This window comes from Psammomys obesus, unplaced genomic scaffold (genome assembly GCF_907164565.1).
Source record: "Psammomys obesus unplaced genomic scaffold, mPsaObe1.curated_primary_1811, whole genome shotgun sequence".
Lineage (NCBI taxonomy): Eukaryota > Metazoa > Chordata > Mammalia > Rodentia > Muridae > Psammomys > Psammomys obesus.
Window position 1 is genome coordinate 24,244,406 of NW_026596039.1, and position 15,747 is coordinate 24,260,152.

At 42.6% G+C, this 15,747-nt stretch overlaps 1 protein-coding gene across 7 annotated transcripts in view; it reads right to left on the reverse strand.

Moving 5' to 3' along the window:
- Positions 1 to 741: 741 nt before the first annotated feature.
- Usp29 (ubiquitin specific peptidase 29) overlaps positions 742 to 15,747 on the reverse strand; it is a 215,687-nt gene continuing 200,681 nt past the window's right edge. For all 7 annotated transcript variants that reach the window (XM_055622172.1, XM_055622170.1, XM_055622169.1 and 4 more), the window contains 3 exons: positions 11,022 to 11,086; positions 5,087 to 5,300; positions 742 to 4,067 (listed from right to left, as the gene is read on the reverse strand). In XM_055622172.1, the coding sequence (XP_055478147.1) occupies positions 1,357 to 4,038 (2,682 nt within the window). In that variant the 5' untranslated portion in view covers positions 4,039 to 4,067; positions 5,087 to 5,300; positions 11,022 to 11,086 and the 3' untranslated portion in view covers positions 742 to 1,356. The remainder of the gene's footprint in view (positions 4,068 to 5,086; positions 5,301 to 11,021; positions 11,087 to 15,747) is intronic.

Below are 15,747 nucleotides of genomic sequence, written 5' to 3' on the forward strand. Positions count from 1 at the left end.
ACCCTTGAAAGTGGCTCTGTGCTATTTTTTCATGTTCAAAACACTGTTACTGTCTTGGGTCAGGCTACACAGCTTGTAGCCAGAAATATCTGCTGACATTACCTTCTCCTTGCTGCATGTACTAATGGGCTAAGCCTGTGTACTATTAACTAAGCCAGCTGCTTCATAGCAGAGCTGCTCCCTCCCTTTGGGAACTAAAGGGAAACCTTGCATTGTCTTCTGAACTAAAGGTTCTCTTCAGGACCCTACTCTGCTGTTTGTGGTACTAGGATTTCCTAATGAAGCTCACCTGAAGGACAATGTATCTCATATCCTCTCTCCCTTGAACCATGCCATTTTCTCACAGCAGTCCTGATTTAAACCTAGGAAGTATATTTGGCACTTTAAAAATTTTGTTATGCTAGGCATGGTGGTGCAGGCAATCTACATAGAATTCCAAGCCAGCCAGAGCTACATAGTGAGATCCCCAAAAATTATTAGATTTTACATGTCCATTCATTTATGTGCGTGCACATGTGCTCGCTTCTCTAGAGGTCAGAGGAGAACTTGTATGAGTGGGCCATAAGGCTTTGTGGCAGGTGTTTTTACCCACTGAGCCCTTGAGAGTGCTTTCGAATTTGCAAATTTATCATAGTATTTCATTTCCTGTGTAACCCTGCCAGAGAAGGAAGGACAAAACCAGTTGGTGGGCAGCTGGATAATTTCATCAATAGTCAGAAACACATATAGAAAACAGTGGTTTTAATAAATTGATAAAAGAACAGTAACTTAGGGAAAACACAATGAAAATCCTCTGGAGGACATGAACAATTTATACATCCACTAACAAAATAAGACATTCCAAATTTGTCTCTCAAACTTTTTAAGTCCATCAGGGTTGTTTCTGAACCTGTTATGAGAATGGACCACAACATTTGGGTTTATGATTAGTTGCTTGCTGTGTTGTGCTGGTTCAGAATGACATTTAGGAACCATTGTGTTTCGCCCATGTGGATAGCACATATACTAGAATTAAAATGAAGGCCAAGAGATGGCTTAGTGTTTAAAAGTGGAAACTACTGCTCTAGGGTATCCTATGCCTCCTGCCTCCAAGAACACATACACTCGCACCCAACACTGGTACTGGGAAATCAAGCTTGGGTCTTCTATAAGAGCAGTATGCACTCTTAGCTACTGAGCCGCCTCTACATTTCTCCTGTTAGATTAGGTTTTTAACAAATGAAGAACAAATTAAAACAATATTAGAAAAACCACATTTAACCTTTTTGGAAAGTCTGGGTTTCTGTCCTAACATGTATTGTTTTTGTTTTTGTTTTACTGAGTTTTCATCTTCAGCGATATGATCTTTCATTGTGATCATATGATGTCTGTTAAGCCGAAAAACAATGTCGAGAGATCTATTTCCTTGGTTTCCCCTTTAGATGTACTAGTAAACTTGCACTCTAATGCCTTTTTCAACAGTTCCTCAAAAACTTCATTATGCATGTAAAAAAAAATGTAGCCAGTGTGACGCCTGCCCTCCTGAATAAAGGAATCTGGAATCTCAAACACTTCGATATCACTGTACAGGAGCCATGCTTGCTTTTGAAAATCATACACATCACTTACATAATGGCCTGAATTTGGGGAGCTCCCAAAATGGCTGACAACACTGACAAGCCTGTAATTCTGAGGATCATCTTCCATCTCCACATTTGATTCCTCAGTGGCATTTACTATGTTGTTGCTTTCTGTAACACTGTTATTTTTAGGATTGTTATCAGGACCAAACACACCAAGGGAATGTGGGTCATCTACCTGAGCTCTCAATTCTGAAGACCCACTCACACCCTTCCCTGTGCCTTTCTGAGTACTAACACTTGGATATGATGCCTGCAGAAGCAATTCATTGCTCATTCCATTCCCATGATTCTGGTAGAGCTGTTCTACCATTTCTTGAGATCCTTCTAGAATCTTCCATTCTTTAAGATCACAAAAATATTTTGACAACTCAGTGGTAGTGTGACAATCTGACTTTTCATGTACATTAACTTTCTCATAGTCCTTAAAATTTGCATCCTCAGGTACCTCTGTAAGACCTAGGTCTTGTATGCTGACAGGCTCACAGATCATAGAGAGGAAGCCTTTTCCTTCACCCACTGAGTCAGCTACTAGCAAGGTCTTTTCACTGAGCATCCTGTATTCTGTCATCACTAGTTCTGGCTCCAGCTTAGAACCACTTTCCAAGTCTCTCTGCTGCTGTTCCCCACCTGCATCCTTGTACATTCTCAGGAAGTTTTGTATTTCAGCATCCTCATCAGACCCAACCTGAAGAATTGTGGGATCACTGGATTCTGAAGTCACCTTTCTAGATGGCATTGACTGGTTGAGGATCTTAGGCATCACCCCTTGAGAAACATTTGAGATATCATAGTCACCATTAGGGGATGTATTGTCCAAGGGGAATGGTGGCTTCCTGTTTCTATGGCAATGGGAAGATATATTTAAATACTTAGAAATCTCAACTGGCTGCTGACTCTTCACCAGCAACTTGTCAGTGGTAACTTGGTAGCGTTTCAAATGAACTATGAGGACCTTGGGGAGTCTCCTCAATGTGTACCTGAGAACAGAATTCTTGTTCTTGCATTTCTCACAATTATGCTCAATCTTCTCTGGTTTAAAGAACAGATCAAAAGACCTTTGAATTGATAGAGGGCTTTCTTTTGTCCCTTGGTGCAGGTCAATGGAGAGGTAATTACTCACTTCGGTTTTGAGAGTAGCCTCACCACAACCTTCACAAATAATGGATTTTTGCAGCTCAATTTCAAAATTAGCACGAACGGGACAAACAAACCTTTTGAAAGCAGCAGTCCCAGTGTACATTAGTGGAGATGATTTCTCACCTTTGTTCTCTCTCTCAGAATTCCACATGGCATTTAGTTTTTCCATGCTCAGTTTTAACAGGTCTAAACACACACTTAAGAATTCATGGGCATCATTCTGTTCATTGTATGAGAATGTGTCTGTAACCATGGAAATGCTTCTCATCACATTCATGAGGAATGCTCCCTTGATGTCTACATCTTGAATGTCTTTCACCACAAGAAGCTGAGTTAAGGGCTTGATAAGATCATCACCGGAAACACTGTCAAATGGGATACCTTGTGTGAGTAAGTCCTTTGCAAAGGTTGGGATCCCAAAGACAGATTGTAAAATGGAGTTCATGTAACAGGTATTTCCCAAATTGGGGAAGCCTTCACGTTTTAGTTGCTTTGGTCCATTTCTTTCATCAAAAAATTTTGAGTTTGGAAGAATGGTGTCACCTAGGTTAGGCTTTCCGTAGGAGTTGGGACTGAATAAAAAAGGTTCAAGTGTCCAACTGTTATACTTTTCCTGATCTCTTATAGCCATCAATTTCTCTGCTTTGCTTCTTACATTCTTGGATTTCTTTTTTGGTTCAAGATTACTTTCTTTGAGAATGTCCTCATTCGTTTCTATACTGGATGATGTTGCTGTCTTCCTCTTTTCACCTCGTTTTCCTTCTCTCTTTTTTCCAACATGACAGCTGGTGGAGTTTGACACAGAAATTGGCATCTTCCTGGAGAATGGTATCCCACTTCCTGTTGTGGTATTCAGAGGTCCACAAACTGGCTTGCGGTGCTCCCCACAGAATGGAACACTGTTTTCAGGAACATCATGATTACTCTTGGGTTCCAGAGGTTGTTGAGATTCACATGGACTAAACAAATCCAGGAATGACTTCAAATGTTTGAAGTCTGTGGAGGATAACTTGTCAATGAGTAAGGAAGTGTCATCTCTCAACGTTAAATGCAGATGATGCAGTCCCAGCTCACAACCTCCAACCACGACACTGGCAACATTGTCATCCAGCTGAAAAACCCTTCTCCTTTCTTCCAACTTGAAAGAAACCACCAGATTAACTTTCTGTTTTCTTTCTACTATTTGGATGTCTGCTGCTTTCCACTGAGACGCTCTGGTGTGCTTGCTCCTGTCCTTGCTTCGGATTTGGACAAAACCATGCATCTTTAGGTGAGCCATTCTTTCTTTACAGATAAAATATGTATAATCTAAAAACAAATACAAAAACAGCACACACAGACATTATGACTCAGAATGGAAAAAACTTACTTTTGTTTAGTATTTACAATTTTTGCTTATCAATTACAATTAATAAAAATTCAAGTTACTTATATCCTTTTACTAAAAAAATATTTAATTATTTGTATGTGTCTGTGCACATGTTAGTTGAGTGCCCTCAGAATCCAGAAGAGGGCACCAGATCCCCTAGAACTAGAACTAGTAACTACCCAGTGTAGAGGTTAGAAACTGAACTCTGGTCCTCTATAAGAACAGTTAAGTGCCTCAAAAGCAGGGCCATCCTTTGGTTGGCCATTCCCTCAATCCTTGCTCTATCCTTGTTCCTGCACATCTTGTTGGCAGGACAAGGTTTTGTGGGTGGCTTGGTGTCCTTATCCTTCCACTGGAAGACCTGCCTGGCTATAGGAGTAGGCTACTTCAGGCTCCATATCTCCCGCTGTGAGGAGTTTCAGCCAGGGGGATCCCCATAGATTTCCTGGGGCCTCCATATCCCAGATTTTTGGAAAATCCCAGAGATGCCCTCTACCTCCTATTCTTTCCCCTGGCCCCCTCTCCCCAGGTCTCCCTTCTCCTAATACCCATCCCTGCTCCCCTCCCCTTTCCTACCGAGTTCCTTCCTTCCTTTCACCTCCAATGCCTATTTTATTTCCCTTCTGAGTGAGATGGGAAAACCCTCATTTTGGCTCTCCTTGTTAACTTCCTTGGGTCTGTGGACTGTAGCATGGTTATCCTGTACCTTATGGCTAACATCCACTTATCAGTAAGTACATACTAAGCATGTTTTTTGAGGTTTGGGTTACCTCACTGGCTCTGCCTGAAACCCATCCAGTGGGAGAGAACCAATTCCCCCACAGCGTGACTTCCCTGAAGGAATGGACTATCCGCTGTGTCTGTGGACTAAAGTAGACTTTCCCCTAAGTTTCCCTGCAAACTGTTTGCTTTTCATCAGGGTGCGTTATCATGGCAATAGCAATGAAACTACAGGTACCTTAAGTAAAGGGCGGTAGCAACGTACGGCACGTCTCCTCACTGGTGCCGCTGCTCTTCTCCCGATGAAGAGTGGAGCCAATGGATGTTCTGGTCAGGTCAAGTTCTAGTCTCTCACGCAAATGAGGCAGTTAAGAAGATAGGAGGTTATTGAGTAGGGCTGTTGCTCTGGTGCTGGCTTTTCTGATTACAGCTTCCAGACTCAGACCCACATCCTGCAGTTGCCACATGGTATAATAATCAGGAGTACAAATGTGCAAGTATACACAGATTAAAGCACTCGGCATGCACAAGGCTCTTCATCAATCCATAGAATCACACACACACACACACACACACACACAATTAAGTGCTGTGATTATATATGACTATAATTTCTGCACTTAGGATACTAAACCAAGAGATGGACAGATATGAGACACGGATGGGGTACATAGTGAGACCACCATCTCGAAAGGGGGGAAGGAGACAGGAGCAGAACCCAAACCAAAGAGATCAGAGAAAGAGGAGAGAGAAGGGGTGAGTCTGAGGCTAACCAAGCCTACATTAGACTGCTGTCAAAAACTGAACGTAGCTGGCAGGATAGTTGAGCGAGTAAAGGTGCTTGCTGCCAAGCCTGACAGCCTGAGTCTGATCCCTTGCGCCTGCAGGTAGAATGGGAGAGGGCCTGCTGCACACAGTTCTCTGACTACATGTTCCAATTAGGAAGTGCAAGGACACAGCATATACAAATAAATTCAAATATAATTAAAAAACACTTGCAGGCAAGGCACTTTTGATCCCAGCACTTAGGAGACAGGCAGGCACATCTCTGTGGGTCTGAGACTAGCCTTAATCTGAGTTTGAGAGAGAGTTCTAGAACGGCCAGGTTTGTAGAGAAAAGAAAGACCCTGACTCAGGAACAACAAAGTGTGAGGGGGCGGACTACACAAAACAAAACAGAATCTAGAGTTGAGACACCCAGAACTCTCCTGCATCCTCAGATATCTGACACGAAACATGGAGGTGTGTTTGCCAGGAGAGGTGTGAGATGTAAAGGGGGCAGCCCCATACCAGATCAAAACTACAAATTCAAAAGAAAAAAAAAACAACTTCCCATTTTTTTTGAAGACTGGGTTGCGAGGGAAAGGGGGACCTGGCTGGCTGTGGTGACACACAGTACAAAAGGAAACATGACTTGAGGGCTAGCCTGGTCTACATAGCAAGTCCCAGAAAAGCTTCATAATAGTCTCTGCTTCAAGATTATTTTTTATTGCATATGTTTGGGTGTTTTGCCAGCTCACTGTCTGTGTACTACATGCACGCAGTGCCCAGAAGGGCAGGTAGTTTGGAACTGTAGCCACAAAGGGTTATGAGGTATGATTTAGGGGCCGGGACCTTAACAGCTAAGCCATCTCCCTAGCTCCGGATCTTAGAACTCATAAAGAGAAGTAAAGACCCTAATGTAAGGAGAGGGTTAGGGAATAAACAGAATTATCCTCAGTGAGTCTTAGGTTCTACAGAGCTAATAACTGACAATGCTCAAATTGTGGGTAGCTCTGGCTGTCCTGGAACTCGCTATAGAGACCAGGCTGGCCTCAAACATGCCGAAATCCTTCTGTTTCCCAAGTGCTAGAATTAAAGATGTGCCACTGCCACAACCCATCTGAGATATCACAAACACTACCTGGCTGAGATAACACACATACACACACTTTTTTTGAGACAGAGTTTCTGCTTACCTTGCCTGTCCTGGACTTGCTTTGTAGTCCAGGCTGGTCTTGAACTCAGTGAGCCGCCTTCCTCTGCCTCCCCAAGTGCTGGGATTACAGGCATGCACCACCACACCAGGAAAAATAATTTTTAAAATCAAATGAAAACAAAATATCTGGACCTAATAGTGCAAGCCTGTAATCTCTGGGAGACTGAGGCAGGAGAATTAAAAATTCAAAGCCAGGTGGGAGAGGGTGGAATCTGTAAATTCACAAGCCTGAGTTCCAGGACAGCCAGGGCTATAGAGACCCTGTTTTTTGCAATTGGTATTGATAACTGCAGACTTAAGAGTTGAAAATGAGAGACAGAATATTTATGTAATCTTGTGATTGAGTGCTCCACCTGCATGAACACCTGCCTGCCAGATGAAGGCACCAGATCCCAGTATAGAAGATTGTGAGCCACGACGTGGTAGCTGGGAATATGAACGAGACCTTCAGAAGAGCAGACAGTGCTAGGAACTGCTGAGCCATATCTCCAGCACGAAAGAGAACTCTGAAAGAGTTCTTTGAAAGAGTTTCAGAAACTCTCTGAAAGAGTTTCTGCTGCACTTTGACCTGTGCAGCAGAAGCAAGATGACCAAAGAAATGTCATCGCGCTGCCGCAGTGGCTTTAAAGCCTTCAGAAGTCAACCTGTGGCAAATGTGGCTACCCTGCCAAGCACAAGAGGAAATATAACTGGAGTTCCAAGGCTAAGAGACGAAACACTACCAGGATCAGGTAGATGAGGCACCTAAAAATTGTCTGCCACAGATTCAGGCCTGGATTCCATGAAGGAACAACACCTAAACCCAAGAGGGCAGTTGCTGAAGCATCCGGGTCATCTGAGGATTTCAGTCAGCCATACAATAAATGATCTGGTTTCAAAAACTAAAATACAACAAATTGTGATAGGGATCCTGAAATGTAGCTCTGGCAGGGGTTGGGGTGAGGAAGGCTTTCTTTAAGGAGCTGAGAGTTTGACCATGCTCCAGTGAGTATAAGACCAACACAAATTGGACTTGCTTTTTTTCTTTCTTTTCTCCGGGGTGGTCACAAGGTTGGGGTGATGGACCAGGGAAAGGGGGGAAAGGAATGTGATCAGGTGCATTATGTAAAAACTCCCAAATAACCAATAGTAATATTATGTTGGGAAAATAGAAAAGAAAAAGCTTCCTTTAGTGGCTGCAGGACAACATCTGGGCTAAACTGGAGAAAGAAAAGGTACTGAGAGAAAATGGAATTTAGCTGAGAAACCTCAAGCCAAGAATGCATGGGGCTCAGCAGGAAGGCCTTTAATCCCAGCACTCCAGGAGGCAGGGGCAGGTAGCTCTCTCGGAGTTGGAGGCCAGCCTGGTCAAAGTCTCAGGGAGCCACACAGCCATACAAAGAAACCCTGTCTTAAAAAAAAAAAAAAAAAAAAAGCCAGGGCTACACAGAGAAACCTTGTCTTTTTGGTTTGGTTTGGTTTGGTTTTGGTTTCTCTGTGTGGCCTTGGCTGTCCTGTACTTTGTAGACCAGGCTGGACTTCAATTCACAGCAATCCACCTGCCTGGGATTAAAGGCATGCACCACACCTGGCTCTAAAAAGTATTTTGTTTGTTTTTTTTCCAGGGGCAAGGGTGTTCCAGACAGGATTTCTCTGTGTAATCCTAGGTGTCCACCACATCCCCAGACCTTGTCTTGAAAAAAAAGAAAAAAAGAAAAGGAAACAAACAAAAACAAAGAAAATCCTTCAAGCCGGGTGTGGTGGCACATACCTTCAATTCCAACACTCAGGGGGCAGAGGCAGATCTCTGTGAGTGCAAGGCTGAGTTTGAGGCTAGCATCATCTACAAATCTATGAATTCCAGGACAGCCAAGGCTGTTACAGAGAAACCCTTCCTGTCTGAAAAAAAAACAAATAGAGAAAGACAAAAAGTCTCAGGCTTAACATGGCGGCTCATGTCCTTAAACTCAGCACTGGATAGGCAGATGAAAGCATATCCTCTTGTGTGAGTTCCAGGCTAGCCTCGGCTACACAGTTGAGACCCAGTTTCAAAAACAAACACCTCAGGAGCTTCGAGTTTAGCTCAGTCAGTAAAGTGATTGCTTACCACGCACAAAGCCCTGGGTTTGATCCCCAGGGCCTTATAAATGGAGCTTACTGGTTCACACCTGTAACTTCTGCTCTTAGGAAGTGGAAGCAGGAGAATCAGAGTTTCAAGGTTATCCTCTGCTACATAGCCAAGAAGAGTTCAAGGTTGGACTACATCCATGAGACCCTTATCACGCCTCCACACCTTTCAGAATATGAGTCTAAGGACTCAGGACACAGCTATAAAACCTGACATATCAAATAGCTTCAAATTCAAAAGTGTCAGAACAATGATTGAGTGTGGAGAAAGCCTACACAAAGGGAGGAAATCAGTGTGAACTATTGCTCTGACAGGAGAGCAACAACACCTAGATTATATACAGACCACAAAAACAAATAGCCAAACTACAAGAAAACCAAACAGAACAGAGCGTCCAACCAGTGAATAATCAAACATTCAACAGTCAGAAAAAGAAATTCAAATTACCGTGAAATACATCTATAGCCATCAGGAAAAGAAATACTAATCAACAGCACAGAGGTAGGTAGGTGATCATAGTCTCACATGCCTTTAATCCTGCCACCCCAGAAGCAGAAGCCAGAAGATCTCTGAGTGAGGCTAGCCAGGTCTACAGAGAAAGTTCTAGGGCTAAACAGAAAAACCCTGTCTCCAAAACTCAAAACAAAACCCAATAGGTAAATAAATAGAATGAGATTAAAATAAAAATAATCTTAACTAAATGAAAATCTAATAATAGAAGGAAAACTAAAAAACAGAGCTACAGTTTGACCCTGCTATACCTCCTGGTGCTTATCTGAAGGAATCTGTGTCAGGGAACAGCACGGGACCTGAACACCTATGGTTCTTACACAATTATAGAAAACAAGCAATTTGTGGGATCAGCTTAGATGTCACGAACAGGTGAATGGATAAATAAAACAGGTGTAGAGATAAATGAATATCAATGTATACGGACACATTGGAGTTTGATTCAGCCAAATAAGAATAAAATTATATCATTAGCAGAAATATTTGTAATGGAAATCATTCCAAGCAAAATAAACACCATTCCAAACGACAAATATTTGATAACCTCTCTCACATGCAGAATCTACCTTTTTTACAAAAGGCTTTGAAGTAGAAGAGGGAATCCTGAGGAAGGGAAGTCGTCTTTGAGACAGCAGATGCAGATAAAAAGTGGGGTTTTGTTGTTGTTTTGTTTGTTTGTTGGTTTTTTAAAGAACACATGAACCTGGGTGAGGTAGCACATGCCTGTGATCCCAGCCCTTGAGGCAGAGGTAGGCAATCTCTGTGAGTTCAAGGACAACCTGGTCTACAAAGTTAGTCCAGGACATCAAGGGTTGTTACACAGAGAATCCCTGTTTCAAAAAAAAACAAAATTAAAATAAAATAAAGAGCACATGAATTTGGGAGAGAAAAGTGGTGGGGAAGATAATGGTGGAACTGGAAGAAAGGGAAACAGGAACGGATTTGACTGAATTTTATATACTCATTCCCAGCACCTGAGAGGCAGAGGCAGGCAAGGCTCTGTGAGTTCCAGGCCAGCCTGTTCTGCAGAACAAGTTCCAGGCCAGCCAGGGCTACACAGAGAAACCCTGTCTCAAACAAAACAAAAATCCTCGTATGAGATTCTCAAACAATAAAAAGATAACTGGGGCAAGAATGACCAACCACATTATATGCTATATTAAATGTCATGACGAAGCCCATTACCTACAAATACATACTAATTTAAAAAGAACTTTTTTTGAGGCAGGGTTTCATATAGCCCATGATAGCCTCAGATTCACTAGCTGAGGATGACCCGAAAGCCTAGATCTTCTTGATCCAGCTCTTTAGGGGTGCCGGGGTTATAGAGTGTTCCATCCTGCTCAGTTTGTGAAGGGCTGGGGACCAAGCCAAGGGCTTACTTAGAGCATTCTGGGTCAGGATTCCAGGAAGGATTCTACAGTGCAGCTTCCATCAGCCTTCGTAGTTTTGTCCTTTCTGGTCATTTGTTTCACCATTTCTTTCCAGGCAACCCAGAGAGCTTGCTCCCATTGGGCCTTCTGATATCAAACATATCCACTTAGTGATACAATCTGAGGACAATAAAGTTTTACTCACCAGATGTCTACGCAGGCATGTCACAGCTGTGGAGGGCTGCTCAGGGTCCTGCTGCAGGTTGTTAACTGAAAGAAGGGTCAGACATAAAACCCAGTTTCATTTAAACCGTCCTAAGAAAAGCCACGCCCACTCTGTGATGTCATCGTCTCTTTGGAAAGGGAATGGGAGGGAGAAAAAAAAAGGGAAAAATTAGGAAAAAAAAAAAAAAAAGGAAAAAAGCCGGGTGTATCTAGACCATACTGACCTTGAACTCACAGATATCTGCCTGCCTCTGCCTCCCAAGTGCTGGGATTACAGGCACGAGCAACCACGTCAGCACTTGTAAAGCAGAGGCAGGAGGATTTCTATGAATTAGAGTCCAGCCGGTTCTACAGAGTGAGTTCCAGGACAAAGAACCCTGTCTCTAAGAATCAGAGGGAGAGAAAAACAGAGACTGCAGGGCTTGGTGGCAAATGCCTTTAATACCAGCACTCAAACAAACAAAAAGAGGCTGGAGAGATGGTTCAGTGTTTAAAAGAATTTCTTACTCTTCCAGAGAACCCCCCCCCCATCCCGCCAAGAAAGCCTCAATGTTGGGGTCCCAGCACCCACTTTGCTGGGTGTGTGTGTGGGGTGTTTCACAATTGTCTGTAACTCCAGCTCCTGGGATTCTGATTCTTTTTGATACTCACATAATTGCATAAAATGAAAATAAATCTAAATTGGGTATGGTGACCTATGTCTTTAATCCCATCACTCAAGAGGTAGAGGCAAGCAGAGTTCAGTGAGAACCAGCAAAGTGTAGCTGGGAAGAGAGAAAAGCAGCAGCCTACAGAAAGAAAAAAAGATTTTTATCAAGTACACATCCTCTGGAGTGCTAATAGCCAAGATAAGTAAGGGACTCAAAAGCTAGATATCAAAAAACAAAAATCAAACAACAACAACAAAAAAAGCAACCAAATTAAAAAATGGGGTACAGATCTAAACAGAATTTCTTTTCTTTTCTTTTTTGGTTTTGGCTTTAAGGTGGTTTTGTTTATTTGTTTGTTTTGGGTTTTTTTTTTTTTTTTTTGAGACAGGGTTTCTCTGTGTAGCCATGGCTGCCCTGGAACTCACTTTGTAGACCAGGCTAACCTACACTAGTTCTGTAGGCCAGGCTGGCCTTGAACTCACAGAAATCTGCCTGCCTCCGCTCCTGAGCGCTGGGATTATAGATGAAGATGTACACCAGCCACCTTGCGTCTTTTCACAGTGCTGTGGGTAGAATCTATGGTTTCCAGCATGCACAGCAAGCAGTTTACCAAGGAGCTACAACCCCAGGTTGTGTCTTAAGATGATTTTAAAGTAACCCTGTGTTTGTCTGTAATTAATTAACCAGATCTATTCCTTTGTTATTGCTTTTTTTTTTTTTTAAGTTAGAGTTTCTCTGTGTAGCCTTGGCTGACCTGGAACTCACTTGGTAGACCAGGCTGACCTCAAACTCACAGAGATCCACCTGCCTCTGCCTCTCACGTGCCACTATGCCCACCTCAGTATTTTTTTTTCTTTGAAACTGTTCTTAGCAGGTCATTGTGGTGTATGCTTTTAATGCCAGCACTTAGGAGGCAGAGACAGGCAGATCTCTGTGAGTTTAAGTCCAACCTGGTTTACACAGTGAGTTCCAGGACAGCCAGAACTACAAAGTAAAACCCTATTCCCACTCCCCCCAAAAGAAACTGTTCTCAGATTACTCATTTTAAAAATTATTTTTTTTATTTTTAATGTTATAATATTATAATTACAGCACCCCCTACCTTTCAATTCTCCACAACCTCACGTGCACCTGTTTGCTCTCTTTCAAGGTTATAGCCTCTTTTTCATTAATTGTTGTTTTATACACATACACACATACATGTGAATACATGAATATTACTGAATTCACAAACATACAATGCTTAATCTGTGTATGTTTTCAGGGCCGATCATGTGGTATTGGACAACCGATTGGTTTATTCTCTCCTGGAGAAGACTATTACTCCCTCCCCCAGCATTCTTTTCTTGTCTGTAGTGTTGTTGTTGGGTTGACGTCTCCTGGGCTTGCGCCTACCCACTTTGGTTCTTATTTCTATTGGTGTTGTCCTCATTCAGCTTGCATTTGGGCAGTCATATTGGTGAGACCGTATGGGCTCACTAGCAGGCACAATCTCAAGGCAAACTCCCTCAACTTGGCTCTTTTAGTCTTTTAGTCTTCCAAAATGTTCCCTGAGCCTAGTGTTTCATAGATGTTTCAGATCACTCTAATAGTTGTGGTGATTTGCATGGGATGTTCACAATCAACCTCATGAATTTGAATACTTGATCTCTAGTAGGTATCCCTGTCTGGGTAGGCTTAGGCAGTGTGGCCTTGCAGGAGTAAGTGTGCCACTGCGGATGGGCTTTGAGGTTTCAGAAGCTGTGTGTTATTTCCAGTGAGCTCTTTTTTTTACTGTTTAAACTTCAAAATGTGCCCTCTCAGCTGCAGTTCCATCCATCTGCTGCCTGCTACGTATGCGCCACTATCATAGACTCTTATCCTTCTGAAACTGTAAACCCTTTCTTCTGTAAGTTACTGTGGTCACGGTGCTTTGTCAAAGCAATAGATAATGAAATAAGACAACAGTCCTTTTACATCTGTGCAGACATAGTGTAGAATAAATCCTTAGACTTACTGAGGCTGGTAACTTGTCTCAATGTGTCAGTGTCCTTGTGACAAACCTGACACCCTGAGCTCAGTCCCCAAGATGCATATATGTACTTGGTACCTACATTGTTATTGTCCCAGTAGTCAACCTGCAAGTTGTCTTCTGACCTCTACGTGTACACAGTTGCAGGAGCACACACACACACACACACACACACACGGGAACAAGTGTAACAAGACAAATCTATAATATAGTGAAACATAAATCAGTAACATTGGTACATTGTGTAACAGGGGCTGGAGAATTGCCCAATGGTTAAGAGCTCTTGCAGCTCTTACAGAGGATCTGGGCTCAGCACGCACGTGTGCACCCACACACAAAACATACTTATCTGCTTTTTGTACTTGGTCTCCACCACCTTCTGGTGGCAGCAAGTACCAACTGCTACAGAAATTCACAGGCTCAGTTAAGACAAAGCCTTCAGGATGCAGTCACTGCATTTGCAGTCCCTGACTTAGAAAACACTCATGTCCACATGGGCTTAGTTCCGATCCCCGTCCAGAGGGCTGGATTACTTCTCTGTTGGAAATGTCCACACGAATATGTATACAGACACATTACAGAACTGTAAAAGTCCAACTTAAAGCTGAGTACATTTGGGTTGTTCAAGTATGCTGTATCCACAAGCTGTATTTTGACTCCTGTGTTCTTTCTGACTTAAAATAGAAGTACTTTTGATGGGTTTATCCAATTAAATCAATTGTCTCAGAACCCTTTTTATGTTTTATGTGTGTGGCTGTTGTGCCTACATGCCTGCTCTGTGCACCACTTGAGTGCAGTGCCCTGGGAGACTAGAACAGGGCCTAGGAGTCCCTGAATCTATGTAGGTACTTGGACTTGGGTCCTCTGGCAAGTGTTCTTTTAAACCTTATTTTATATTTTATTTTATTTTATATTTTATTTTATTTTTGAGACAATGATTCTCTGTGTAGTCCTAGCTATCCTGGAACTCACTTTGTAGACCAGGCTGGCCTGGAACTCACAGAGGGGTAAGGGTGGGGAACACCCACCTGGGCAGTTCATTGGTTTCCAGGCAACAGAACTGTTAGTACCACTGAGGCAGCCACTGCCCTATACCCTACCCACCACAGAACTACTAAACTCCCAGTTTGTAGCAGCCTCGAGGAAGGATCTGGCAAGCGGATTATCTTCCTGATTGCTGCTTTATATCCTATCTAGTAGTTGAATTAACTTCCTTGACACTCCTCCCTCTTTTCTTCATTTTCTTTTTTCCTTTTATTCTTTTCTCAGATCATATATCCCTACTGAACTTTCCCATCCCTCCACTCTTCCCAGTCCTTCCCCGCACCTCTGATCTCTTCCCCAGATCTACAACTTCTGTTTCCCTTTAAAGGAGGGAGGGGCAGGCCTCCCATGTAGCAGGCCTCCATGGTACAAGTTGCAGTAAGACGAGGCACGGTGTAGCTAGAGAGATGGCTCAGCGGTTAAAAGCATTGGCTGCTCCCAGGAACCATGCAGTTCACAACTGTCTGAAACTCCAGTTCCAGAGGATCCAATACCCTCACACACATGCAGCTAAAACACCAATGTACATAAAGTTAAAAAATAAATAGTGTGTGTTCAAGACCAGCCTGGTCTACAAAGCAAGTCCAGGACATCCAAGGTATTAGAGAAACCCTGTCTCAAAAACAAACAAACAAACAAACAACCCCCATACACACACACACACACACACACACACACACACACACCAACTTATTTATTTTTGTTTTTATTTTATGTGTATGAGTGTTTGTCTGCATGTATATATATGTGTACTTAAGAAAGCCAAGTGTGCAGCCTTGGAATTCAGTACTACATAGATCAGGCTGGCCTCAAATTTACAGAAATCCATCTGCCTCTGGCTTCATACTCATGATTCAGTCACAGCCTTCTAGATGAAGAAATTCACTCCTGCGGGTTATTGTTGGATCTTCTATCCAAGTTTCCTCCACTGTGAGTGTCCGACACCAATAAAGGATATTATATTATATTATATTATATTATATTATATTATATTATATTAT